At 43.9% G+C, this 22,480-nt stretch overlaps 1 protein-coding gene and 1 pseudogene across 1 annotated transcript; both read right to left on the reverse strand.

Annotated features, from left to right (window-relative positions):
• The window catches only part of LOC137316718 (zinc finger protein 229-like), a 346,515-nt pseudogene that overhangs the window by 173,541 nt on the left and 150,494 nt on the right, over positions 1 to 22,480 (reverse strand).
• Positions 2,995 to 3,612, reverse strand: LOC137316659 (histone H1-like). The gene has a single exon (XM_067980504.1). It carries the CDS (start codon positions 3,610 to 3,612, stop codon positions 2,995 to 2,997), a length of 618 nt encoding a protein of 205 aa, XP_067836605.1.

The raw sequence follows: 22,480 nt of genomic DNA on the forward strand, positions 1-22,480 counted from the left end.
TTATTTACCGTCCCATCCTCGGACAAGTCTGCCTCGGTTTGTTATTTTACCCAGATGTATACAACAGATGCTGAATGATCAGTTGTTTATTGTGTCAGCGATCACTGAATAAAGAATGTGAGTGAAATTTGTGTTTGGATGCGAGTGAGGTATTTATTCTGTCCCTGTCCGTCTGAAATCAGCTCCCTCCTCTTCATACATTTCCCACTTAAGCAAATTTCTCACGGCCCTGCCATTTCAACCCAGGAGATCACAGCTCTTTCCATCGCCGATTTGGTGGCTCTGAAAAGAGCCTTTGTTGCACTTGGTGCTGAAGCCGGGTCGGGTTTAGGCGCGCTCCCCGCGGATGCGGCGGGCCAGCTGGATGTCTTTGGGCATGATGGTGACTCGCTTGGCGTGGATGGCGCACAGGTTGGTGTCCTCAAACAGCCCCACCAGGTAAGCCTCGCTGGCCTCCTGCAGGGCCATGACGGCCGAGCTCTGGAAGCGCAGGTCTGTCTTGAAGTCCTGAGCGATCTCTCGCACCAGGCGCTGGAAGGGCAGTTTGCGGATCAGCAGCTCGGTGGATTTCTGGTAGCGACGGATCTCCCTCAGAGCCACAGTGCCGGGTCTGTAGCGATGAGGCTTCTTCACTCCGCCCGTGGCTGGAGCGCTCTTGCGGGCCGCTTTGGTAGCCAACTGTTTGCGAGGAGCTTTCCCGCCGGTCGATTTACGCGCTGTCTGCTTGGTCCTGGCCATTTTCTGCACAGATCTCAACACAACCTGAGACACAAAGACTGTGAATACGGACTGCGCTCTGGGGCCGCCTTATAAAGTGTCGAAGGGGATCCGCCCCTGGCTTCTGATTTGCTGACGACCAACACCCTATCAGGGAGTGACCGTCCCGGGACTGTGATTCGCAGGTTTGTACCGAGCTCTGACAGTCAGACCGAAACGGCGGGAGTTATTGGGCCCCAATTGGCTGAGCTGAAATTAATCTTCAATTTCAAAAAGCCCGCCAATTTCAGAGCTTCAAATAACAGTTTCAAGAAAATCTAATTTCCCTCCAGCAATTTAAGAATCTCTCTCTTTATAATCTCCATTATTTCCTACTCGTCAGCTCAAACCTCAGGCTGTTTCACATTCCGGTTCATTCTCTGATCTGTCTGAAACGGGCGGGAATAAAGCCCCGGACATTGCTTTCCGGAACGTGACAAAGTCCAGCTTCAATTTCAAAAATCCCGCCAGTTCCGGCCCGGTGAACCGCTCCTCAAACAGAAACTTCACATCGAACTGATAATTGAATGAGGGCAGGAAATAAAGACCGAGCAGAGAGGACACAGCGGGAGAGGGAGTGAGGAGGGATTTTACTCTGAGCAGAGAATGTAATTTCTGGAGAAAGAGTCTGTATGACCGCCTGTTCATTTATACCGTGAAACCGGGAATTCCGCTCCTTCTCTCGGGATGGCCGAGAACCCGGGCCGTTGTTTCTGATCTCCCTGTACCGAGTGTTGGGGAATCGCCCCATAATAATTAAATATCAGAAACTGATTCCCCATCCCGAGATCTTTCCTCTCCCCGTTTCCAGGTCAGTGCTCTCTCTGTGAGGCGGTGGGTGGCTCTTAGAAGAGCCTTTGTTTTGTGTCCGGTTTGAAAGGGTCGAGTTGTTCAGCCGCCGAATCCATAGAGAGTGCGGCCCTGCCGTTTCAGAGCGTACACCACATCCATGGCAGTGACCGTCTTGCGCTTGGCGTGTTCAGTGTAGGTGACCGCGTCCCTGATCACATTTTCCAGGAAAACCTTCAGCACCCCGCGGGTTTCCTCGTAGATCAGACCCGAGATCCGCTTGACACCGCCACGGCGAGCCAGGCGGCGGATGGCTGGTTTGGTGATCCCCTGGATGTTATCACGAAGCACTTTCCGGTGTCGCTTTGCTCCGCCTTTGCCCAGTCCTTTGCCTCCTTTACCTCTGCCAGACATGATGATTCTTCACTCAAATCGCTGCTGAATGAAAAACGAACTTCTGCTGCTTCCGTTTTTATGCAGCCTGCCCCGACCTGACTGAAACAGACACAGGGAGGGGAGGAGACAGAGTGAGATATTAAACAGAGAGGGGAGGAGACAGAGTGAGATATTAAACAGAGAGGGGAGGAGACAGAGTGAGATATTAAACAGGGAAGGGAGGAGACAGAGTGAGATATTAAACAGGGAGGGGTGGAGACAGAGTGAGATATTAAACAGAGAGGGGAGGAGACAGAGTGAGATATTAAACAGGGAGGGGAGGAGAGAGTCAGAGTGACGGACAGAGCGGAGAGCGGCCTCTGATCTTCCAGCTCCACCTCCAGCTTTCTCCACCCGCCAATTTCAAACCGTTTCTCGATAATAGAACCGAAACACAGCGCTCCGCACAAACCCTTACAGACTCGGGCTTCATATTCATGGATTCCCAGAAAAACAGAGCTTTTAAATAAGCCCCGTTACAACTAACAGTCAGTAATATTCCTGCCTAAATACAGTCCCTTCTCTAACAAGTCAACCCGCCTCCTCCCATTTCAGTCCCAGACCCGATTCGATCTCCCCACACACCCCCTCCCAGACGGGTTCAGCAGTTTACAAACACTTTTAATCCAGCTGATTTGAAGAATCTCATGTGTTGCGGTTTGAATTGTGATAGCGGCGGATCTCCGCCAGTTTTACCCTGTCACGGACTCTCGCCCTGAATCTGTGAGAAAAAATGAACTGGGAATGGAGCCGAACACACGCCAGTTCCAGTGAGGCCCGGCCCGGACATCCCATTCTCTCTATTTTATTTCAGACAGTGGGGGTCGGGCGGGGATAGCGAATGTCAGCGAGTCACCGGGACCCTGGGTTCATTTGAAATGATTTCGATCTGAAACCTGAGCCCGGCCCCGGGACAGGAATCATCTGATTCCGGGATCAGCTCTTTTCTGAGAGACGTGGGTGGCTCTGAGAAGAGCCGTTGGGTTCAGATGGTCACAAGTTGCACTTGATTTTTTACTTCTTTTTGCCCGCTGCTTTCTTGGGCTTTGCTGACTTCGGCTTGGGCTTGGCCCTCGGTTTTTTCACCTTCTTCGCCTTCGCCTTCACTGTCTTGGGGGTCTTGGGCTTCTTCGCCGCCGCTTTCTTCTTAATTGGTGATTTCGCCGCCTTTTTCGTGGTCGATTTCTTGACCGCTGGTTTCTTGGCCGTTAATTTCTTGACGGCTGTTTTCTTGGCCGCTGGTTTCTTTCCGGGAGATTTCTTGGTCACTTGTTTCTTCACCTTCTTTACCACTTTTGCCTGGGTTTCCTTCTTAGCGACTCTGAAGGAGCCCGAGGCGCCCGTGCCCTTGATCTGCATCAGGGAGCCTTTTTCCACATTTCTCTTGATACTTAATTTGATCTGGGACCGGAGCTTCTCCACATCCAGGCCTTTGGTCGCCAGAACCTTCTTTATCGCGGCCAGGGATATCCCCTTGCGATCCTTGCAATCCGCCACAATCTTGAGGATCTGTTCGCCCAACGGGGGACCGGTGGACTTGCGTCTGGGAACCGCCTTCTTCTTCTTCAGAGCTTTGGCTTGAACGGTGGCAGCGGCAGGAGGTGCCGTTTCGGCGGCTGCAGTGTCTGTCATGTCCGGGACTCTGTCGAAAATCTCTCTGACAGTCAGAGCTGGGTCAGAAATGAAACGAGAGGCGGCGGCACAGAGCAACTTAAAGGCACAGAGCGGACGGGGCGGAGACATCCTGCTCTCAGCTCCCGGCCCCTCCAGCCTCTCTGTGTTTCTCTCTCCTCTTAAACTCCCCGATTCCAATTCAAATCGGGCACTCCAGAGTCCCAGACTAGCCCCTCCCCATCTCTAACACCGGGATGTTTGCTGTCGATAAACTTTCACCGGAATTAAAAGCACCAGTTTCGATTGAAACCCGTTTCATTGCTGCACTGATCGCGCTCTCTCACCCGATCGCTGACATGATCTCCGTTTTTCGGCTGAAATCTTGAATTGATCTGAAACTTTACCTTAAATTTCCACTTCGGAGCTCGGCAGGGGAGGAGGGCGATCCTTTGACAGGGATTTTTTAAAATTTTACTCAAAAGGGACTCGGAAATCTGGCGATGAGACCGGCCACACAAACACAGTGACATTAATCTAACCCACCCGCCCCTTTAACACACTCTCTCTGACACACTGTTCACATCTTCACATTCACAGGACAAACTGTTCGCCAGATTGACAATTCCCGGGACAGGCTTTCCTCCCCGCTCGGCCTGTGCTGCAGATTCTCGGGGGTTAGTTGTAGTTTCCCAGCTCAGTAAATGTTAAACACTCTGAGGCCGGCGCTCCTCACAATGTCTGGTCCCCAGTTTCAGGGACAGGAGTCAATCACAGCTGTGGTTGTGATTATCCATATCTGGTTTTACATTATTACATTGTCTGCACACAGAAATATGTTTGGTTGAGGCGATAATACAAATAATCCGCTCTGGGCTCCTCCAGTCTCTCTGTCTTTCTCTCCCTCCTCCAAAACTGACTGACAGACAATAGTAACTGGTGTCCCATCCGTCCCATTCTAAACACCCAGAGACGGCCAGTTACTGAATAAATTCAACATTCATAGGCAGTCCAGTGTCAGACAGTTACAGGCTGTTTCTCTCCACCTTTCCTTACTCGACTGGAGACTGATAAATGCACCGTCAGACCGGCTCATACATAATAGAAGGGACAGTGACCGTCTCACCAACAGCACCGGAGGTCTGTTCACAGACACAGAATCAGTCTTTACCTTCCTACAGGGTGTTCATATTATGCTCAATGAAACTATCCCGCTCTCATGTACAGCGCTAGAGATAGAGAAATACAGACGGACAGATAAAGAGACAGACAGAGACAGGCAGACAGACAAAGTATCATTCTCACACTTCCTCTCAGTGTGTCCGTTTCACACTCAGCAAACAGTATCCCACCTTCGTGTACAGCGCCAGAGAGATACAGACAGGCAGAGTATCAGCCATACGCTTCCCATCAGTGTCTCTGTATCACGCTCAGCAGGACTATTCCACCTTCATATGTTGTACAAAAGAGAGAGAGAAACTGACCTGCAATGTCCCGTTTTCACCCAGTAACAAATTGGAAAATTCTCCATTCCAATTGCCATTCCAAGCTGGAGTGACAGAAGATGCAGTCTCATCTCTCACTGATATTATTTCAGAGACAGACACATTATTAATCCCACTCTCAGGGACAGTGTCACGCATTTAACCCTCTGTTGCATGTTGTACCCTCTGCAATTTTGCAGCTCAGGGCCCTTCTGCATTTCTCTCAGTGACCGAGATTTTCACTCCGATTGAAATAATCTGGGACTGTTGCCGTCAAATATTAATCCTACACGGTCCCAGCAAATACACCGACTCCCACTTTCCTCCCATGTTTCTCCAGGATTGGTTCGAGGAATCCGGCCTCCCGTTACGGAGTCACAAGTTTCTTTATCAGTAAAGGGACCAAGAATGAACAGAACAAATTGGCTCATTTCACAGCCGCTCACTTTATCTCTGAAAGACTCTTTACCATCAAAAGATACCGAGAGAAACAGCAGGGATGGAAACATCTAGTTTAATAGTTAGAGATTGTAAAGTCAGTCTGGATTCCAGCGTTAGGCACTGGTGGAATCCCATCTGTTTTCCATTCTGGTGCCTGTTCCTGCACTGCCTGTGGACCCCATTCCCTCTGACCTTTCCCCCAGACCCACTTCCTTTGCTCAGACTCGGAAAAATTCCAATTGGGGAAAGTTTCCATCGATTTTTGTATTGGGAATTAAACCAGATATCTGCGCATGCGTGACTCAGCCCCGCCCCCAGCGCTGGTCGTTGGTGAGCAGAAGAGCGCATGCGCGCTCCCCTCCCCCAGCTCGGCCTGTGGGCGCCATTCCCTCAGTGAGCGGAAGAAGATGGTTTAAAACAGCCGGGAATGGAGAGATCACGGCCCCCGGGGGAAGGGAGCAAAGAGCAGCCTCGTTACAGCAGCTCATCGCTTCGGGACCGTGTCCGCAGATGGGCTCAGAGATCGGCATTGAGTCCGGGGGAAGGTCAGGGGGAGTCCGGGGGCTGTTTGTAAGAGGCGGAGTGGATCAGGAACTGGTCCCGGAACATGGAGTGAGCGGGGGAAGGGAGAGGGCATTCTCGGGCTGTGTGTGTCCAGGGTGTGTCCAGGGGAAGGGAGACAGAATGGGAAGAACCTGCTATTTAAAATCATTGCTGCTTTCTCTCCCCAAATCAGTCGTGAATGTTCCTGGTTTCGTTCCAGTCTCACCCTGTTTATTGTTATTGGACAGTGAAGATTGGAAACAGAGCCGGACAGTAAGGATGTGGGGAGTTATACAAAGAGCATCTATTGCAGGCACCAGGTGAGAAGTGTGAAGGACACATTTTAAACAGCTTCTGTTTGCTTTCAGTTGAACGGTTAGTCCCATGGGAGAGGGGATTAGAAACCTGACCTGTACAAAGGTCCCTGCCCCATCGGGTAGTCCCATTCATGGATCAGGGCAGGAGTTGAGTTTTGTCTCGATGTCACGAAATTGTTTTAAAATCGCCCAACACACCGGGTGTGCAGAAGCTGAGTGCTGCAGTACTGCAGTGGAGTCAAACACTGACACCGTTTGTATCACTGGTTTTCATTTGTGGATATTCAAAATAATTATTAACAGAGACATTAAACTGATCACTTCTGTATTTTCTACCTCACCTGTTCTTGAGTTACAAGATATATGTTTCTTTTTACAGTCAAACCCTTGAAGGAGCCAGAATGAATGTGAAGTTTCCTCCATCCGAGGCAAAGGAACAGTGCAGCCAGCTCCTTCTCACACACAGTAAGTACATTATCACTCACAGAGCACAGAGACACAGACAGGTCATCAGTTCCACAGTCTCAGACAGCAGAAGTATTCAGTCCCACACTGATCCCAAGTTCCAGAGACACATTTTCAATCCAACAGTCAAACAGAGCAGGTGAGGCAGACACTGTTCCATTTCCCCCTCACTCAGTCCCGCTGACAGGTGGATACAAAAATCCCAGTCCAAAGTCATGCTTTCAGATTGTCAATTTCAATAAAGGACAACTTTAGCCATAAATTAAATCCCAGATACCCCAAGATTCCAATTGTATGCTAGCCCAAAACTCTCTCACACACACGTGAGTTTAATACATGAAGTATCCATTCGAATTGTGTACCATTCGAATGCAAATTGCAAGTCCAAAACTCATGTGCAGTATCAGATTGAGAAATGCTGTGACAGTGTAACCTGAGAAACACATTAGATACCAGTTTATAATAAACTCATTGTATGAGATTTAAAGATAAAGTGTCAATTCTGTGAGCACACATTACACACGAGTCCAAAAATCTTATAATAAAACTTAAAGATGCAGTATCAATTCCTTCAGTGCAGACTGATCTACACATTATATACCAATTCAAAAATGTCACCATATCAGGTTGAAAGATATATTATCATTCACAACAACACTGACAGAGATACAGATTTAATAGTAGTCCAAAATCATACAAATTATCTGATTAAAACCTCCAGCATCAAATCCTAAAGTGTATCCATATTTACCAATTAAATAATGAGAAAAACTACTTTAACATTAAGATATTAAAGCTACAGTATTGAATACCATAATGTAATCTGAGAGAATAATTATGGACAGATACAGAATGAATCTCACACTCAGATACAGTACAGAGACACACAAACACAGAATGAATCTCACACTCACATACCGTACCAGAGACTGACAGATGCAGAAGGAATCCCAAGCACACATACAGTACTAGAGGTTGCCAGACACAGAGTGAATCCCACACTCAAGTATGGAACCAGAGATGACAGAAACAGAATGAATCCCAAACGGGCTGACAGTACCAAGGACTGACAGATACTGAGTTCATCCCACACTCACATACAATACCAAGGACTGACAGATATGAGTTCATCCCATACTCTCATAAAGCACCAGAGACTGACAGATGCAGAAAGAATCCAACACTCACATACAGTACCAGAGACTGACCAATACAGAATGAATCCCTCACTCACAACCAGTACCAGATGCTGACAGATACAGAATGAATCCCACAGTCACAAAGAGAATCAGGAACTGACAGTCACAGAATGAATCTCACAATCACACTACTGCAGACTGAGTTACATTTTACATACCAGTTCAAAGATATCATTGTGTCAGATTGAAAGATATTGTATAAATTCCATTAGTGCAGACTGAGCTACATATTAGATATATTAGTAAATACTCATAGAGTATTATACTGAAATAAACATTATCAATACCATTGTTTCAGACTGAGCTACACATTACATACGAGTCCAAAAACCTCATAAATGATCAGACTGGAAGATACCGTATCAATTCTGTTAGCACTGCCTGACCTGTACATTACATACCGGACTGAAAATCCCATACAATATTAGACTGAAAGATGCATTATCAATTCCATCAGTGCAGACTGAGCCACACATTATATAGCAGTCCAAGAATCTCATACCCTATCACACTCAAAGATACAATATCAATTCCATAGCACGTACTGAGCTCCATGTTACTCACCAGTCCAAAAATCACAGAGAATATCAGATCGAAAGATTCAGTATCACTTCCATTATTGAAGACTGAGCTACACATCTCATTCCAGTCCAAAAATCTCATACAGTGTCAGACTGATAGATACAGTATTAATTCCTTTAGTGCAGGCTGAGCTACATATTACATACCAGTGCATAAATCTCATACAATAACAGATTGAGATACAGAATTAATCCCATTATTGCAGACTGAGCTAAACATTACATACCAATCCAATAATTTCACTGTGAACAGATTGAAAGGTACATAATCTCTTAACTCTATTGTGAATGATAAAAATGTAATACTACTCCAAAGCTCACACATGTTTGATTAAAGAAAATCGAAAAGTGTATCTATATTTACAAATTAAACACGAGATGAAGAACTGTATATAAATTAATGTATTAAAGATACAGTTTCAAATTCGATACTGTAAACTGAAATAAGAATACAGAATGAATTCAGACTTGCACATTGTCTCAGAGACTGAATTACAGAATGAATCCCACACTCAGATAATGTAGCAGAGAATGGCAGATCCAGAATGAATCCCACACTCACACACGGTACCAGAGACTGACAGATAATGAATCCCACACTCACACACAGGAGCAGAGACTGACAGATACGGAATGAATCCCACACTCACTCACAGTACCTGAGACTGACAGATACGGATTGATTCCCACACTCACACACAGGAGCAGAGACTGACAGATACAGAATGAATCCCACACTCACACACAGTGCCTGATACCTGCAGATACAGAATGAATCCCACACTCACACACAGAGCAGAGACTGACAGATACAGAATGAATCCCACACTCAAACACAGAGCAGAGACTGACAGATACAGAATGAATCCCACACTCACAAACAGTACCAGAGACTGACAGACACAGAATGAATCCCACACTCACACACAGTACCAGAGACTGACAGATACAGAATGAATCCCACACACACACAGTAACAGAGACTGACAGACACAGAATGAATCCCACACTCACAGACTGTACTGGAGACTACAGATACAGTATGAATGTCACAGTCACATTACTACAGACTGAGTTACACTTTACAGACCAGTCCAAATATCTCATTGTGGCAAATTGAAAGATACAGTATCAATTCTATTGGGGCAGACTGAGCTACATATTAGATATATTGGTAAATACTCGTGTGATACTGAAATAAACATTATCAATACCATTGGTACAGACTGAGCTATACATTACATACGAGTCCAAAATTCACAAATGACCAGACTGGAAGATATAATTTAAATTCTATTAGCACCGCCTGAGCTCAACATTATATATCAGTCCAACAATCTCATACAATTTTAGACTGAAAGATACAGAATCGATTCAATTAGTGCAGACTGAGCCACACATTATATAGCAGTCCAAGAATCTCATCCCGTATCAGACTCAAAGATACAATATCAATTCCATTAACACAGACTGATCTGTATGTTACTCATCAGTCCAAAAATTTCACACAGTATCAGACTGATAGATACAGTATCAATTCCTTTAGTGCAGGATGAGCTACATATTACATACCAGTCCAAAAATCACCTACAGTGTTAGACTCAGATACAGAATTATTGCAGAATGAAATACACATTACATACCAGTCCAGTAATTTCACTGTGAACAGATTGAAAGGTACATTATCATTCACAATCGAGTTCAGAGATTAAGATGTAATACTACTCCAAAACTCACACACGTCGTTTGATTAAGGAAAATCGAAAATGTATCCACATTAACAAACTAAATGCTCGATGAAGAACTGTATATAATTTAAAGTGTTAAAGATACAGTATCAAATACGATACTGCAAATTGAAATAAGAATACAGAATGAATCCAGACTTGCACATTGTCTCAGAGACTGAATTGCAGATTGAATCCCAAACTGAGATAAAGTAGCAGAGAATGGCAGATACAGAATGTATCCCACAACAGACAGTACCAGAGACTGACAGATACAGAATGAATGCATCAATTATATATAGTACCTGGAGACTGACAGATGCAGAATATACCCCATGCTCACACTCAGTAACAATGACTGACAGATACAGAATAAATCCCAGTCTCATATACAGTACCAGAGACTGACAGATACAGAATGAATGCATCAATTATATATAGTACCTGGAGACTGACAGATGCAGAATATACCCCATGCTCACACTCAGTAACAATGACTGACAGATACAGAATAAATCCCACTCTCATATACAGTACCAGAGACTGACCTCTACTGGCGGTAATCGACAACTGTAATGAGGGAACAAATTCACATGATCTGTCATGGTTGCAGAAACAGGACAATGTGCAATGTGAGGAAAGTTTCTGTCTGTAACTTTTACTCTCGTATTTTTGCACTTTTTGACGGTGAAAAATGAAGACAATTGATTCATAATCAAGTTTTTGTTTCACTCATTCGATAGTTGTGAATTTGCCCCATTATATTTCACTGTATATTGCACAGTGTTTGTCTCTGATTTCTCAGGATGATTTACATTGCTCCTCTACCCCTTTTAGACTCTTATTTTCCAAGCAGCATGTGGCCTCCTTATTCCCCCCAGCGAAATGCACCATCTCACACCTTTCTATATTGAAATTCAATGGCCATTTACACGGCCGTTCTGCAAGCTGATTTTGTCCCAGTCTTCCTCAGTATAGACAGTATCCCCTCAATCAATTACAGAATTTAACACAGCATTACAAGTAGTGTTTGGTCCAACAAAATGTACTTACAGCTCGTCTCCATTCCCAGTTTTTCTAAATCCCACCCGTGCAATATAATGTGAAGAATGAGTTTATCTTCTGTCCCTCTCTCATCTGTAAACTTCAATGACCCGGGGTTTGGGGACATCTACTGGCCGGAAGCAGAACTGCAACAGTTCGGAACAAATTGCTGAAACCGGACAATGTGCAGTGTGAGCGTGTTTGTGATTGGTGGCAGGTATCAAATCTGATTTTTTTTTAAACCCGCCCATTAACATTTCTTGTTTGTTATTGAACAGTAAACAGAGCCGGACAGTAAGGATGTGGGGTGTTATACAAAGAGCATCTATTGCAGGCATCATGTGAGAAGTTTGAAGGACACATTTTAAACAGTGGCTGTTTTGTTTCGGTTGAATGGTTCATCCCAAGGGAGAGGGGATTAGAAATCTGATATGTGCAAAGCTCCCCGCCCCATCGGGTCGTCCCATTGATGGATCAGTGCAGGGGGTGGGCCGTGTTTGGATGTCACTAAATTGTTGTAAAACAGCCCAACACACCTGGTGTGCAGAAGCTGAGTGCTGCAGTACTGCAGTGGAGTCAGACACTGACACTGTTTGTATCGCTGGTTTTCATTTGTGGATATTACAATGATTATTAACAGAGAGATTCAATTGATCACTTTTGTATTTTCTACCTCACCTGTTCTTGAATTACAAGAGATACTTTTTCTTCCAGAGGCAAATCCTTGAAGGACCCAGAATCAGTGTGATGTTTCCTCCACTCGAGGCACAAGGAACAGTGCAGCCAGCTCCTTCTCACACACAGTATGTACATTATCACTCACAGAGCACAGAGACACAGACAGGTCATCACTCCCACATTCTCAGACAAGCAGAAATATTTAATCCTACACTGATCCCAATCCAACAGTCAAACAGAGCAGGAGAGACAGACGGAATTTCCATTTCACAACAACTCAGTACCGATGACCGGTAGATAAATAATTCCCAGTCCAAAATCACACCCAGTATCAGATTGAAAGGCACTGTGTTAATCTCACATTAGTTCAGCCTTAGCTACAAATTAAATACCAGATAGAACTGACACATGGTACTGATCGATAGATACAGAATGAATTCCAATAGTGTACTCCAAGATTCAAATTAAATACCAGCCCACAACTCACACATTATGAGCTTAAAGATGCAGTATTCATGACAATATTGGACACTAAGATATAAATTAGATATCAGTTCAGATGTTGCCCATATTTGAATCACATATATGTCCAAAAATCTCATAGTGTCTGAATGAAATGTACAGTTTCAATTCCTTTACCGGAGACTGTGTTGCACATTAGATACAAGTCCAAAATTCTCATACAGTATCAGATTGAAAGATACAGTATCAATTCCATTAATGCAGACTGAGCTACACATCACATACCAGTCTAAAAATCTCTGTGTCAGATTGAAAGATACTGTTTCGATTTGATTAGTACAGACTGACCCACACGTTACATACCAGTATAAAATCTCACACAGTATCTGACTGAAAGATACAGTATCAATCCCATTAGTGCAGACTGAGCTGCACATTAGATACCAGTCCAGAAATCACATTCAGGGTCATGCTGAAAGATGCAGTTTGAATTCCATTTGTGCAGACTGAGCTACACAACAGACACCAGCCCAAAAATCTCAGTGTCAGATTGAAAGATACAGTATCAATTCCATTAGTGCAGATTGAGCTTCATATTATATATGGTCCAACATTCGAATACATTATCGTACTGAAAGATACAGTATCAATCCTATTCATGTTGACTAAGCTACACATTGCAAACCAGTCCAATAATCAGATCAACTCATGCTGAAAGGTACGGCATCAATACCATTATTGCAGACTGAGTTATTCCTTACACACAAGTCCAAATACAGCACACAGTGTCAGACTGAAAGATACAGTATCAATCCCATTAATGCAGACTGAACTACACATTAAATACCAGTCCAAAAATCACACAGTGTCAGCTTGAAAGATAAAGTATCAATTCCACTAGCCCAGACTGAGCTACACAATAAATACCCGTCCAATAATTTCACAGTAAGGTATTGAAATGTACATTATCATTTAAAATAGTATTCACAGAAATTAAGATATAATCCTACATCAAAACTCACAAACATTGTTTGATTAAAACAAAATCCAAAAGTGTATCCATAATTACAAATTAACGCTAGACAAAGGACCATGCATTAAAGACACAGTTTCATGCAACATACTGCAAACTGAAATAAAAATACAGAACGAATCCAGACTTGCACTTTGTCCCAGAGATTGAGTTACAGAATGAATCCTACGCTGAGATATAATACCAGAGACTGACTGTCGCAGAATGAATCCCACACTCACAGGCAGCACCAGAGTCTGACAGATTCAGAATGAATCCCACACTCACACACAGCACCAGAGACTGACAGATTCAGAATGAATCCCACACTCACACACAGTACCTGAGACTGACAGATACAGAGTAAATCCTACATTCACACACAGTACCAAAGACTGACAAATTCAGAATTAATCCCTCACTCACACACAGTACCAGAGACTGACAGATACAGAGTAAATCCCACACTCACATAAAGTACCGGAGACTGACAGATATATTATGAATCTCACACTCACACACAGTACCTGAGTCTGACAGATACAGAGTTAATCCTAAATTCACACAGAGTACCAGAGACTGACAAATTCAGAATTATTCCCACAATCACACACAGTACCAGAGACTGACAGATACAGAGTAAATCCCACACTCACATACAGTACCGGAGACTGACAGATACAGAGTAAATCCCACACTCACATACAGTACTGGTGACTGACAGATATATTATGAATCTCACACTCACACACAGTACCTGAGTCTGACAGATACAGAGTTAATCCTAAATTCACACAGAGTACCAGAGACTGACAAATTCAGAATTATTCCCACAATCACACACAGTACCGGAGACTGACAGATACAGAGTAAATCCCACACTCACATACAGTACTGGAGACTGACAGATATATTATGAATTTCACACTCATACACAGTACCAGAGACTGAAGAGAGAGAATTAATCTCAAACTCAGAGACAGTACTGGAGACTGACAGATAAAGAATGAATATACAGTCTGACATCTACTGGCCGGAAGTGAGAACTGTAACAGAGTGGAACAAATTCACATTGTCTGTCGTTGTGACAGATTCAGGACAAAGTGCAATGTGAGGAAATAGTTTCTCTCTGTAACTTCTACTCTCGTATTTTTTCATATTTTGACAGTGAAATATTAAGACAATTGATTCAGAATAAAGTTTTTGTTTCACTCATTCGATAGTTGTGAATTTGCCCCATTATATTTCACTCGACATTGCGCAATATTTCTGTCTGATTTCTCAGGACACGATTTAGATTAATACAAATAAACCGAACTGAAACAGAAATAAAAACTGAGCACAAAGCTGGAAGTTTTAATGGCGACCGTCAAAGGTGAAAGGTATAAAATAGAGAGAAAAAAATACCAAAAATGCTGGAAAGACTCAGCAGGTCCGGCAGCATCTGTGGAGAAGGGAAGCTCGGGTTAACGGTTCAGGACTATGACCCTTCTACAGATCAGAAAGATTAATCCGACATAATTTAAATAAGGAACGGGAATCAGCAGAGGGAAAAACTTCAGAAAATCAATTAATTTCACTGAATCCGGACAATTGTGTCCAATATCCACAGTACAGATCAGGGGAAATAATAATACAAAGGAACAGAGTTAAATTCAACATTATGGGGGAAATAAATGAGCTTTAAAAGTATTTTTTAATATAAATTACACCCGTTTATGTTTTGGAAGCACGATCCCTCTGAACATCATCAAATTCGGTTCCAGTCTTGGTGTTTCTGAATTAAGCGAACTGGGATTCAAACCTGTTGGAATTAACTGTTTGGAAGGCAGCTATACTCACCATTATAGCGCCTTAGTTCACTCAGAGGGAGAAATGGAGTGTTTCTGTGGAGTTTGGGTTTTGAGTTTCTGGTACTTTAATCACAGACAATAAATATTTCCCAAACACCAGCCCCTGAACAGACACAACAAGCTGGTGGAATTTCTCATTCATAAATATTAAATAAGAGGATGACAACAGAGAATAGGAAACGGTCAGGAAGATTTCACAAGAACAATTGGGGAAGCAAAGAGGAACTACGAAATTAAATTATCAAGGAATATCAAAAGAAACAGTAAATTATTCTACAGATGCATAAATAAAACAAGGAAAATCAGAATAGCTTCAGTGCCACAAAGGGATGCACAAAATAAACTCAGTGGTAACGTCAGTGAAATGCCAGAAATATTGAATGATTACTTTTCCTCAGTATTTACCCGGGAGATTAACAGGGTGAACATGATATTAGAGGAAGAGGTCAATAAATATATCAAGACATTTAAGTAAGAAAGGGTGGTTAAACTCCTGGTCCAGATGGATTGCATCTGCACATATTAAATGAAGCAAGGGAAAAGATAGCAGAGGCACTGTTACATATATAGAAAAAATCATCACAAAAAGGAATAGTGCCAGAGGACTGGATGACAGTTAATGTGATTCTTATAATTTAAAACAGGAGTTAGAACAATTCCAGGGAACTGTAGACCAGTTAACTAAAGGTCGGTGGTAGGAATGATCATGGAATCTTTTACTCAATGAAGCAATAGAAAAACATCCAGAAACCGAAAATATAATAAAGAATAGTCAGCATGGATTTCAGAAAGGGAAGGTTTAACAGTTTGGCAGAAGGTTTGACAGTTTAAATTACAGTTCACCATAACTTATCTGCTTATCAATTCTATTCCTCTAGAAATAAACCCCAGTGCTGTGTTTGCTTTCTGTGGCCTCATCAACCTGTGTTGCTACTTTTAATGATTTGTCAATCTGTACCCCTAAATCACTTTGCTCTTCTACACCATTTAGACTCTTATTTTCCAAGCAGTGTTTGGCCTCCTTATTCCCCCGAGCAAAATGCACCACCTCACAACTCTCTATTTGGTAACTAAATGTCCATTTCCTCCGCCTTTCAGCAAGCTTATTAAATCTTCTTGTATTTTGTTGCATTCTTCCTCAGTTTAGGCTATACCCCCAAAATTAATTACAAGCATTTAATACAGCATTCCAACTCATGTTTGGTCCAACAAAATGTTCTCCATTCCCAGTTTCTCCAAACCCCACCCGTGCAATATAATGTGAAGAATGAGTTTATCTTCTGTCCCTCTCTCATCTGTAAACTTCAATGACCCGGGGTTTGGGGACATCTACTGGCCGGAAGCAGAACTGCAACAGTTCGGAACAAATTGCTGAAACCGGACAATGTGCAGTGTGAGCGTGTTTGTGATTGGTGGCAGATACTAAATGTGATTGGATATCTGAAGAAACCAATCAGAGAGTGAAAAGAAACGGTGACGTTGTATCACTCCCAATGACCCAATCACAATCATTGCCTTCCCCCATCCCTCATTACCATAGGGCTGTGGGGCTGCCTATTTAATCCGAGCTCGGAGCGGATTTGGGTCATTTCTGGGTCTGAAATTGAGTTTGAAAATGCCTGAGGACAAGAAAGCAGCTCCCAAGAAGGGCGCCAAGAAAACCTTGAGTAAAGCACCAGCCAAGGGCGGCAAGAAGCGGAGAAAGTCGAGGAAGGAGAGTTACTCCATCTACGTCTACAAAGTGATGAAGCAGGTTCACCCCGACACCGGCATCTCCTCCAAGGCCATGAGCATCATGAACTCCTTTGTGAACGATATTTTCGAGCGCATCGCGAGTGAGGCTTCCCGCCTGGCCCATTATAATAAACGGGCGACCATCAGCTCCCGGGAGATCCAGACCGCCGTGCGCCTGCTGCTGCCCGGGGAACTGGCCAAGCACGCCGTGTCGGAAGGGACAAAGGCGGTGACCAAGTACACCAGCTCCAAGTAAAACTCCACAATGTACTGAAAAAAAAACAACGGCTCTTTTAAGAGCCACCCACAACCTCTCTGAAGGAGCTGCATTTCCGATATATTTACATAGTATGTTTTTAATACCGCGATATTATTCCAATCGAAAACTGATACTCTCCGCCGTTGAAATTTCTGACCCATAAACTGAACACGAGTTTCTGATCCGCTCCTTCCCATTCGCTTTGTTCTTAAAGCGTTACTATTCCGGCGACGAACACACCCTGAATGACCCCTTCGCATTTCCATTATCTCTATGAATTCAGTCTCCCCACATTAAAAGCAAACCCACCCCTTGCAGTAACATAGCGGAATAGGGGCAGAATGAGAACTCCGTCCGGGTCCGTCTTTTCACAGAAACACTCTCGGCTCTTTGAGAAGGGACCAATCTATAACGTGTCACTTTTATAAAGACTAAATTGAAATGTGTCCCTTCACGGAATGCTGTGAATGGGGATTTAGTCCCGAACGGTACAGTTTGAAAGCGATGATAAAATTAGCGAAAATTTAAAGCAGATTTTAAAATAGCTCCAGCGATTGGTGACGGGTAGCGCTGAATAAGACAAGATAAAAAGAACGGGTTTAAAATCTTGTGCTCAGGGCGACATTGATCGAAATCCGGTCCTTTACTACACTGAAATTGGCGGGCTTTTTGAAATTCATCAAATTCCTGGTCTGACCGTTGAGGCCGGTAAATCCCGCCCTCTTCTGTTTCTCAGCTATCTGATTGGTTAATGAAATAGGCAAATAAGGTGTGTTAAAGAACAACCAATCAGATGACCTTTCAGTCTATAAGAAGGGTCAATACGGAAATCATTCTTCATTCTTTGTGAAAGTGTTTGTGAGATTGTGGAAATGTCTGGTAGAGGAAAAGCCGGCGGTAAAGCTCGGGCCAAGGCCAAGTCTCGCTCATCCCGGGCCGGACTGCAGTTCCCTGTGGGCCGTGTTCACAGGCACCTACGAAAGGGGAACTACGCTGAACGTGTGGGTGCCGGAGCCCCGGTCTATCTGGCTGCTGTGCTCGAGTATCTGACGGCTGAAATCCTCGAGCTGGCCGGCAACGCGGCCCGGGACAACAAGAAGACCCGCATCATCCCCAGACACCTGCAGCTGGCCATCCGCAACGACGAGGAGCTCAACAAGCTGCTGGGACGGGTGACCATCGCTCAGGGCGGGGTGCTGCCTAATATCCAGGCCGTACTGCTGCCGAAGAAAACCAGCACTGTGAGCTCCAAGAGCAAATAAAGCGACCAAGATTTAATCTGATAACCCAAAGACTCTTTTCAGAGCCACCCACTGTATCTATGAAAGGGCTGGTTACTGTCTGTAGGATCAGGAATTAATTTCATAAGGACTTGATTCCGATTCGAGAAACTAACAATAACTTGTTAAACACAAATGATCCATATCGGTCTGTTGCAGTACTCGCTTCCGGACCGCAGATGTCGCCAACCTCCAATAGATTGAAATTTGCAGTTTGTCTGGTGAATGAGACAAAATACCAGAACCGTCAGAATTGTTAACTGGGTGGGTGGGATGCAGAAATACCAGGGACGCTTGTCATTATTTACCGTCCCATCCTCGGACAAGTCTGCCTCGGTTTGTTATTTTACCCAGATGTATGCAACAGATGCTGAATGATCAGTTGTTTATTGTGTCAGCGATCACTGAATAAAGAATGAGTGAAATTTGTGTTTGGATGCGAGTGAGGTATTTATTCTGTCCCTGTCCGTCTGAAATCAGCTCCCTCCTCTTCATACATTTCCCACTTAAGCAAATTTCTCACGGCCCTGCCATTTCAACCCAGGAGATCACAGCTCTTTCCATCGCCGATTTGGTGGCTCTGAAAAGAGCCTTTGTTGCACTTGGTGCTGAAGCCGGGTCGGGTTTAGGCGCGCTCCCCGCGGATGCGGCGGGCCAGCTGGATGTCTTTGGGCATGATGGTGACTCGCTTGGCGTGGATGGCGCACAGGTTGGTGTCCTCAAACAGCCCCACCAGGTAAGCCTCGCTGGCCTCCTGCAGGGCCATGACGGCCGAGCTCTGGAAGCGCAGGTCTGTCTTGAAGTCCTGAGCGATCTCTCGCACCAGGCGCTGGAAGGGCAGTTTGCGGATCAGCAGCTCGGTGGATTTCTGGTAGCGACGGATCTCCCTCAGAGCCACAGTGCCGGGTCTGTAGCGATGAGGCTTCTTCACTCCGCCCGTGGCTGGAGCGCTCTTGCGGGCCGCTTTGGTAGCCAACTGTTTGCGAGGAGCTTTCCCGCCGGTCGATTTACGCGCTGTCTGCTTGGTCCTGGCCATTTTCTGCACAGATCTCAACACAACCTGAGACACAAAGACTGTGAATACGGACTGCGCTCTGGGGCCGCCTTATAAAGTGTCGAAGGGGATCCGCCCCTGGATTCTGATTTGCTGACGACCAACACCCTATCAGGGAGTGACCGTCCCGGGACTGTGATTCGGAGGTTTGTACCGAGCTCTGACAGTCAGACCGAAACGGCGGGAGTTATTGGGCCCCAATTGGCTGAGCTGAAATTAATCTTCAATTTCAAAAAGCCCGCCAATTTCAGAGCTTCAAATAACAGTTTCAAGAAAATCTAATTTCCCTCCAGCAATTTAAGAATCTCTCTCTTTATAATCTCCATTATTTCCTACTCGTCAGCTCAAACCTCAGGCTGTTTCACATTCCGGTTCATTCTCTGATCTGTCTGAAACGGGCGGGAATAAAGCCCCGGTCATTGCTTTCCGGAACGGGACAAAGTCCAGCTTCAATTTCAAAAATCCCGCCAGTTCCGGCCCGGTGAACCGCTCCTCAAACAGAAACTTCACATCGAACTGATAATTGAATGAGGGTAGGAAATAAAGACCGAGCAGAGAGGACACAGCGGGAGAGGGAGTGAGGAGGGATTTTACTCTGAGCGGAGAATGTAATGTCTGGGGAAAGAGTCTGTATCACCGCCTGTTCATTTATACCGTGAAACGAGGAATTCCGCTCCTTCTCTCGGGATGGCCGAGAATCCCGGCCGTTGTTTCTGATCTCCCTGTACCGAGTGATGGGGAATTAGATACCAGTTTATAATACACTCATAGTATGAGATTTAAAGATACAGTATCAATTCTATTCGTGCAGACTGAGATAGACATTACACAGCAGTCCAAAAATGTCACCATATCAGTTTGAAAGATACATTATCATTCAAATTTGTGTTCACAGAGATACAGAATTAACCATAGCCCAAAAAGCACACACAAAATATCTGTTTAAAAATCTCCAGCATCAAATCCTAAAGTGCATCCATATTTACCAATTAAATAATGAGAAAAACTATTTAAACATTAAGATAGTAAAGCTACAGTATTGAACACAATAATATAATCTGAGAGAATAATTATACACAGACACAAAATGAATCCCACACTCGCATACCGTACCAGAGACTGACACATGCAGAAGGAATCCCAGACTCTCACACAGTACCAGACACTGATAGATACCGAGTTCATCCCACACTCTCATAAAGCACTAGAGACTGACAGGTGAAGTATGAATCCCACACTCACACAAGCTACCTGAGACTGAGAGATACAGAATGAATCCCAAACTAACATACAGTATGAGAAACTGCATATATGGAAATAATTCAACAAACACACAGTACTAGGGAAGGTATATACAGAGTGAATCCCACACACAGCACTAGAGAAGGTATATACAGAGTCCATCCCACACACAGTACTAGAGAAGGTATATACAGAGTGAATCCCACACACAGTACTGGAGAAGGTATATACAGAGTGAATCCCACACACAGTACTGGAGAAGGTATATACAGAGTGAATCCCACACACAGTACTGGAGAAGGTATATACAGAGTGAATCCCACACACAGTACTAGAGAAGGTATATACAGAGTGAATCCCACAATCACATAGAGTACGAGATTGTGACAGGTACAGAATCTATCCCACACTCACACACAGTACCAGAGACTGAGAGATCCCAAATGAATCTCACAGTCACCTACATTAGTACAGGCTGAGTTACACATAACATAGAAGTCCAAAAATCTCATAGTGTCAGATTGAAAGATACAGTATCAATTCGATTGGTGCAGACTGATCTACACTTTATAAACAACTACAAAAAACTGATACAGATTCAGATTCAGATATACAGTATTCCATTCATGCAGACTGAGCTACACATTATATATAAGTTCAAAAATGTCACCATATCAGTTTGGAAGAGACACTAAATCTCGATTGTGATCCCATCAATACAGATTTAATAGAAGTTCAAAAAGTGGCCACATTATCTGATTATAACCTACCGCATTACATTTTAAAGTGTATCAGTATCTACCAATAAAAGACTGGGAAAAATATTCATACATTAAGGTGTTAAAAGTAAAGTTTTGAATGCCATACTATAAATGGAGATAAAATTTACATAATGATAATGAATGAATCTCACACTCAGATACAGTGCCAGAGACTGACATATACAATGAATCCCACTCACACTCAATGATGCTCACACAATGTACCAGTGACTGACAAATCTAGAATAAATTACCACACTCACACACTGTAGCACAGATTGACAGATACAGAATTTATATCACTCACATACAGTATCATAAATTCATAGATACGGAATGAATGTCTCACTCACATAGATCACCATAGATTGACAGAAACAGAAAAAAACCCTCTCACACACACACAGAACCAGAGACTGACAGATGTAGCATGATTCCAAATTCACACACAGTTCCAGAGACTGACAGGAACAGAATGAATCCCACACTCACAGACAGTACCAGAGACTGACAGGAACAGAATGAATCCTACACTCACACACAGTACCAGAGACTGACAGGAACAGAATGAATCCCACACTCACAGACAGTACCAGAGACTGACAGGAACAGAATGAATCCTACACTCACACACAGTACCAGAGACTGACAGGAACAGAATGAATCCCACACTCACAGACAGTACCAGAGATTGATAGACACAGAATGAATCCCACATTCACACACAGTACCAGAGACTGACAGGAACAGAAT

Source organism: Heptranchias perlo, unplaced genomic scaffold (genome assembly GCF_035084215.1).
Source record: "Heptranchias perlo isolate sHepPer1 unplaced genomic scaffold, sHepPer1.hap1 HAP1_SCAFFOLD_60, whole genome shotgun sequence".
NCBI lineage: Eukaryota > Metazoa > Chordata > Chondrichthyes > Hexanchiformes > Hexanchidae > Heptranchias > Heptranchias perlo.